The sequence below is a fragment of the Protobothrops mucrosquamatus genome, unplaced genomic scaffold (assembly GCF_001527695.2).
Source record: "Protobothrops mucrosquamatus isolate PMUCROS unplaced genomic scaffold, P.Mucros_1.0 scaffold_256, whole genome shotgun sequence".
In the NCBI taxonomy this organism is placed as follows: Eukaryota; Metazoa; Chordata; class Lepidosauria; order Squamata; family Viperidae; genus Protobothrops; species Protobothrops mucrosquamatus.
In genome coordinates this window covers 1,620,727-1,628,102 of record NW_015386332.1, presented here as the reverse complement: position 1 = coordinate 1,628,102, position 7,376 = coordinate 1,620,727, and the positions used below count along the sequence as shown (strand labels likewise).

The window sequence follows — 7,376 nt, the reverse complement described above, 5'->3', positions numbered from 1 at the left end:
ATCCTATCCAGCTTAAATAGATTTATATGTTTGGGCTGTATTTCGATGCTCAATTATGTGGTAATGTTCAAGACATGAAGGAAGAGGCTAGCTGAATTTTCCCCATTGTGGTTTTCCAATGTTCCCTCTTCAGCTGACCGAGACTTCTTCTCGCTATGCCCGGAAGATCTCTGGCACGACAGCCCTTCAGGAAGCATTAAAGGAGAAGCAGCAGCACATCGAACAGCTCCTGGCTGAGCGTGACCTGGAGCGTGCTGAAGTTGCTAAGGCAACCAGCCGCATATGTGAGGTGGAGAAGGAGATTGCCATCTTGAAAGCTCAGCATGAGCAGGTAGGTAGACCTGTATGGGTGAGAACTGAACAGGAAGTGTAATAATATGTGGGAATGACCTTGGAGAGATGGGGAAAGAGATGCTGCCTAGGGAATGATCATATAAGAGACATAGCGTACAGGTGCATAAAGAGCAGAGAAAGAGGCTCAAAGGGGGCGCTCCCACTCCCAGATTTTCAGGCTGTAAAGGAGACGGCGAGAGAACTGTACCTTCAGACTTGCAAGATTCTGTTGATGTAGCTTTACAATAAAGTAGAATTAGTTTCTCTGGTTGTATTTCCTGTCGGGTCTACCTGAGAAGGTTGATAAGAAGCCAGGAAGGAAAAGCATCTGATTTATAACACTATGAATTATTTATTATTAAACACTAAGTGTGACTTCGGTTTGAAAGCACAAAATAGGCCGATCATTATTAGCAGAAATAATCATTTGTTATTTGTTATTCACCAAGCTTTGTCTAAAGCAGGGGTAGGCAACCTCGGCTCTTTTATGACTCATGGACTTCAACTCCCAGAATTCCTGAGTCAGCTATGCTGACTCAGGGATTCTGGGAGTTGAAGTCCATGAGTCATAAAAGAGCCGAGGTTGCCTACCCCTGGTCTAAAGCAAGCTTTCCCAACCGTGGCAATGTCCAGGTGGATGGCCTTCAAATTCCCGAATTCCAGAATCAGCAGGGACATCAATGAGAACGCTGAAAGTTAAAGCCCACACACCTGGAAGTTGCCAAGATCAGGAAACTAAGCACTAAACAGTGTACAGGTAGTCCTCATCTTATGACCACAATAGAACAAAAATTTCTGTTGCTGAACAAGACCGTTGTTAAGTGAGTTTTGCCCCATTTTACAACTTTTCTTGCCGCAGTTGTTAAGTGAATGGCTGCAATTGTTCAGTTAGTAATCCAGTCATTAAGTGATTCTGGCTTCTCCAATGACTTTGCTTGTCAGAAGGTCATGGTGAGGATCACCATAAAAAGTGATCACATGACCCCAGGACACTGTAACCATCCATATAAATAAAAATGTAAATGTTCGTTTGTTCAAAATCTTAAATCTCCGAAAGTTCTTCACCGATTGCTTTGAAATTTTGACACAATGTTGCATTCAAATACACACGTGTTTTTATATATCTACTATTATGTAGATGTCACACCTGTGACAGGTAAAAACATGCTCTTTTTTTTGAAAAACAGCGGCATCTGTTGGACATAAAAGCAACACACGCTACAGCAACATTAACCAGACTGAGCCACAGCAACGTGTGGCCGGGTACAGCTAGTCATAAATATGTACCATTTGCCAAGTGGCCAAATTTTGATCACATGACCATGGGGTGGTGCAAGGGTTGCAAGTGTGAAAAATGGTCATAAATCGTTTTTTTCAATGCCATTGTAACTTCAAACAGATGGTTGTAATCCGAGGACTATTTCTATACCAATAAGATGATCTTAACAGATTTTACTAACCTGCTACTATCAGCCTTGTCCAGGTAGATTAAACCCATAATGCTATTGTTCTGATTGAGTTTATGCTTTTCCATGTATTTGTGCCTGCACACACACTAGCAAGGCCTGCAGGTGGATTTTTAGAACCTCAAGCAACTCTTGCAGAAATTATTAGATGTCGAATAAAACTGTAAAGTAAATATACCCCTTTCTGGTTGGCCTTGCCAGGCTGCCTTGTCAAATATCTCCTGAGCCTCCGGGAACAAAAAGGCAGAAGTAAAATCATTTATGGAAAACTCATGTTTGCCAGGTTCATTTATTTTGGTCATTTCCTCCTCTTAATGGGCAAGAATAAAAGGTAATAGTAGTGAAATTACGTCTGTGTTAATCTGTACAATGCTGGAAGATTGATTGGGCTTCCTTTTTTGTTTCATTTTTAGTATGTAACTGAAACCGAGGGAAATTTGCAGAGAGCACGCGCCTTGCTGGATGGATCACAGAAGGAGAAAGTAGAGCTGCTGAACCAGTTAGAAGAGGAGAAAAGGTATCCACAATTTGAGGGTTGGGGAGCTGAAAATAGAACGAATGTGAAATATGGATTGTTTGCTTAGGGCAGGGGTAGGCAACCTTGGCTCTTTTATGGCTCGTGGACTTCAACTCCCAGAATTCCTGAGCCAGCATGGCTCAGCTTGGAAACCTCTCCCTTTCTCCTCAGCATGGCTGGCTCAGGAATTCTGGGAGTTGAAGTCCACGAGTCATAAAAGAGCCAAGGTTGCCTACCCCTGGCTTAGGAGAAGGCAAATAAACAAGCTTAGTGGTGCAGTGGTTAGAATGCAGTATTGCAGGCTAATTCTGATGACTGCCAGCAGTTCATTTCTCACCGGCTCAAGGATGATTCAGCCTTCCATTCTTCCAAGGTCGGTAAAATGAGGACCCAGATTGTTGGCAGCAATATGCTGACATTGTAAACCACTTAGAGCAGGAGTCTTCAAACTTGGTAGCTTTAAGACTTGTGGACTTCAACTCCCAGAATTCCTCAGCCAGCCCTGGTTGGCTGAGGAATTCTGGGAGTTGAAGTCCACAAGTCTTAAAGTTGCCAAGTTTGAAGACCTCAGAGTGCACTATGAAGCGATAATAGATCTTGCTATTTAAACAGCAATAAATCAGCTTGTTTGAATTCCATTTCATAATTGGAGCTACAGTATATACTATAAGAGAGCGGAGGTAATAATTTTGGGAATTTTTTGACGTTATCGCTTTCTTCTGACTTTTCCCTTCTTTTACAGGAAGGTAGAGGATTTGCAGTTCCGAGTTGAGGAAGAATCCATTACAAAGGGAGATTTGGAGGTAATCGACAGCATGACCATTGTTTATTAAAATTTATACACTAGCCTGAAGCATTGTTGATCTCCTCTGTACTGATTCCTCGTTAACTCATTGTCTTTTAATAAATTGAGTTTTGATCGGCTAATGCAGGCTCTTCCGTGTGTTTTGAGGAATAGCATAGGCAAAATAAGATCAAAGGGTACCCCACAGAGAATGTGACTAGTCTATTCTTACAGTCAATAATTAAAAAGAGGGATTCCAGTTTTTATTTGCTTATTTTGAACAATTTTGGAACTTGTTTGGCTCAGTAAATTAGTATACAGATCAAATCATAAGCAAGGGTGAAGATCATGTATGGGCATTTCCTTATTCTAGTTTTATTTCTAATTTAAATAGAATCTGCTTGAGTCCTATTACGTAGGGAAAATGGTGCCTCCAGCTTACTCCACTTTGTAAGCTCTTATTTCAACAAAGATTATATAAAACCCAACAGGATTCTTATATTCACCTTTCTTCTAGGACAGGGGTCTTCAAACCTGGCTCTTTTATGACTTGTGGACTTCAACTCCCAGAATTCCTCAGCCAGGCACACTGGCTGAGGAATTCTGGGAGTTGAAGTCCACAAGTCATAAAAGGGCCAAGTTTGAAGACCCCTGTTCTAGGAGATGTTTTACTGTTCTGAATGGTTATCAACACCATGCTGTATATGTGTACTTAGAACTAAGCCCTATTGATTTCAATAAGACTTGCTCCCAAGTAAATACTCTAGTGTTCCAGATGTGTTGAATTTCAGCTTCATTCATTAGCAATCGTGATAGTCCAGTTGCCACACATCTGGAAGGCACAAGCTTTGAGAAGGCTGATATAGGAAATTACTCATATCTCTTCCTAGATTAAAATTAGATTTAATTCAGAAGGGAATGCATATTACGTTAAGCACCAACTAATACAGCATTCATGCACATCTGCTGGCAGTCTGACCTGGACAAATAAGGCTGACTTAATGAATCTTAATTTCAATGTTCAGTTCGTGATCCAAACGCACATAAATAGCCACAATACAGTAAATGTTGTCTTATGTTCCCATGGATAAATAGCTTGTGCCCACTAGGATGGATGCAAAGAAGAGACTTCTAAGATCAATGCTTTTCAAAAACAGCTCCCCTGATGCATTTGACTCAATGATTCTCAGATCATGATTTTGGGGTGAGCAAAGCTGCCTGAGTTGGCAGCAGTTCCCAGGCTGGACTTGAATTATGGCTGAGCATCTTGTCTCTAGAACAATAACTGACTCAAGGGGAGACTGTCTGGAGCTGCTGTTTGAGCTGTTTGGGAGGAGAATTCAACTGCAGTTGTGACATGAGGGATGTACACCAATGCCATTTAATAGTTTGTGTCTGTGTTTGCAGTTGTGAAGAGGCTTGACTTGAAAACTTCCTTACCTTGCATCTTGTGTGGATGGCTGTCCCTGTCTTAACCTATCTTGTCCTTCTCCCCACCTCTATTGTGTAAACTGTCTTTCTTCACTTTGTATACTGAAGAAGATAATTTGCAGGCATCTCCATTACGATTATTATTATTATTATTATTCCCTTGTTCTCCACTCTCTTTCTCCTGTTTGCTTTCTTTTCTTCCTTTGGTTTCCTTCCTGATGTGTGACCAGACTCAGACGCAGATGGAGCATGCTCGAATACGGGAGCTCGAACAGAGTCTCCTGTTTGAGAAGACCCAGGCAGCAAAGCTTCTCAGAGAATTGGAGGAAAGCAGGGTAATCCACCCAAACCCCTTCGCTGCCCTACCTCATGCTAGCCAATGCCTGCAGATCCAATTGCTTGCTGGCTATGTTGATAATTAAGCTTCCATGTTTCATGTTAACATCTTGTTTTGCAATTACTCCCCCGCTCCCCACAATCTCTTCTCCATTTCTCTGGAGATGGTAACACTTTGTAGTTTTGTCTTCTTGGTCTATTGGACAAATCCTTCCTTTGATTTCCATTCTGCAGCTTTTCATGCATATCATTTGGATTGGACTGACTTTGCCACTCATTATCCAGTTTAACAATAATCATTGGTTGAATACAGAAAGCTATTTATCTGATGATAGGGACTTGGCTTTGCGAGCAGTTTTATCTATTCATGGTGGTATCCCATAAATAAGAGGCTGTTCTTTTGTCTCTAACCTCACAATCGCACCCCGTTGGAAAGCAGGGAACTGGCACAATTTATTCTCCCTTTTTTTCTCACCTGAAACCCCCCCCCCCTCCAACTCTTTCCATACAATTCTCTGCACGTGACTTGACACTTGGTAAATGGCAATCTGTATTCACCCATCACCACTGCAGAGTTGCTTGGGACCCAGGAATTCTGCACCATAACTTAACTCTGCAGGTCCAGCATTTTGGAAAGCATGGTAAAAACAAGCATGTAGGCGTCAGGATTCTTATCCAAAGGAATGGTTTTAGAAACAGAGATAAAGCTGGATCCCGGAAAATCTCTTTGCTATGCCTTTTTCATCGATCCCAATTTAATCTAACTTAATTCATGAATAGCCTGCATGTTTTTAATTCTGGATCTTAGAGTACAAGAGGATCCTATAATTGCTCGTTTGGGTATTAACTCAGAATAGGCTTATAAGAGCTGTCTATCATGTATCATCAAGTCATATTCAAAGCCTTGAGTGTATTTCATGCCTGGCACCCTACTTTGGTTCCTGTGGAGTCATACAAGGGAACAGGGGATTTGAAAGGCCCAATCAAGCTGCAGATAAGTGTAGTAGATACATAGGTATTAGGGCACATTAATAGTATCTCATGATAAAGATCCGTGGTGGCACGGTGGTTAGAATGCAATATTGCAGGCTAATTCTGCCTGCAAGTTCGGCAGTTCAAGTCTCACCAGTTCAAGGTTGACTCAGCCTTCCACCCTTCCGAGGTTGGTAAAATGAGGACCCAGAAAGTTGGGGGCCGTATGCTGACTCTGTTAAACTGCTTAGAGAGGGCTGTAAAGCACTGTGAAGCGGTATATTAGTCTAAGTTCTATTGCTAAGTGCTATAACACCATGAACTAAAAAATGCCATCAGGCTTATGGAAAGTTCAAGATGGGTCCTTTTTATGGACTTTTCAAATTTGACAAATTTACCTAAATCCTACAAAAGATTCAGAAAAATATGAACTTTCCAAATCAAAATCCCACTCAGCAACTAGAATCAGGCATTCCGGATTTGGGGCTTAGTCTTCTAGGATGTTATATTTTTATGCATAATGCTTAATCCCATAGTTAGACATCGCTTCTGAGTACCACTTTTTTAAAAAAGTTTATTCATTAGACTTATTTTTATTAGATTTCTCCTAAGAGATTTCCCTTTATTTTATCCCCACAACAGGATCCCCTTGAAGTAGGTTGGACTTTAACGGCTGAAGATAGACTAGGGCAGGGGTCTTCAAACTTGGCCTTTTTATGACTTGTGGACTTCAACTCCCAGAATTCCTCAGCCAGCATGCCTGGCTGAGGAATTCTGGTAGTTGAAGTCCAAAGTCCTTGATTTATGACCACAATTGGGTCATAATTGTGGAATCTCTATTGCTAAGTAAGGCAGTTGTTAAGTGAGTTGTGCCCAATTTTACGACCTGTTTTTGCCACAGTTGTTAAGCAAATCACTACAGTCCTTAAGCAAATCCAGCTTCCCCTACTAGCTTTACTTGTTGGAAGCCAACTGGGAATGTCATAAATGACAATCATATGACCCTGGGACATGCAGCCATTGTAAATACCCTAATTTTGATCATGTGACTGTGGGGATGCCTCTTCCGATTGCCATTCTCTTCAGGGCCATTAGAACTTTGAATGGTTGTTAAATGAATGGTTGAAAGTTGTGGAGTACTGTAGTTCAGAATTCCCCAATGTTTCCGGCTTTGCGGACTGGCAGGGGGAGGGGAGAGAGGCAGGTTCCACATGAGTGGCCGGCAAGCACGTGCACAATTCCATTTGCGTGAGTGGCATGCATGCGCGCCTGCCGCTCACTTAAATGGAGTATGTGCACGTCCTCTCACCTGCTGTTTGCACAAGTGAGGATGCATGTGCTATCTCCGAGACCGCCTTCTGCCGCAGATTCCCTCCCATAGACCGGTACGCTCCCACAGAGTGGGTCTCCTCAGGGTGCCGTCGGCCAAGCAGTGTCGGCTGGCGACCCCCAGGGGGAGGGCCTTCTCTGTGGGTGCCCCCGCCCTCTGGAACGAACTACCCCCCCAGATCCGGGTGATTCCGGATCTCCTTACTTT

General features: G+C 42.4%; 1 protein-coding gene across 1 annotated transcript in view; it reads left to right on the top strand.

Moving 5' to 3' along the window:
* CLIP2 (CAP-Gly domain containing linker protein 2) overlaps positions 1 to 7,376 on the top strand; it is a 59,473-nt gene that overhangs the window by 30,201 nt on the left and 21,896 nt on the right. Inside the window, exons 5-8 of the mRNA XM_015831318.1 lie at positions 134 to 331; positions 2,213 to 2,316; positions 3,059 to 3,119; positions 4,762 to 4,866. Of these exons, the coding sequence (XP_015686804.1) occupies positions 134 to 331; positions 2,213 to 2,316; positions 3,059 to 3,119; positions 4,762 to 4,866 (468 nt within the window). The remainder of the gene's footprint in view (positions 1 to 133; positions 332 to 2,212; positions 2,317 to 3,058; positions 3,120 to 4,761; positions 4,867 to 7,376) is intronic.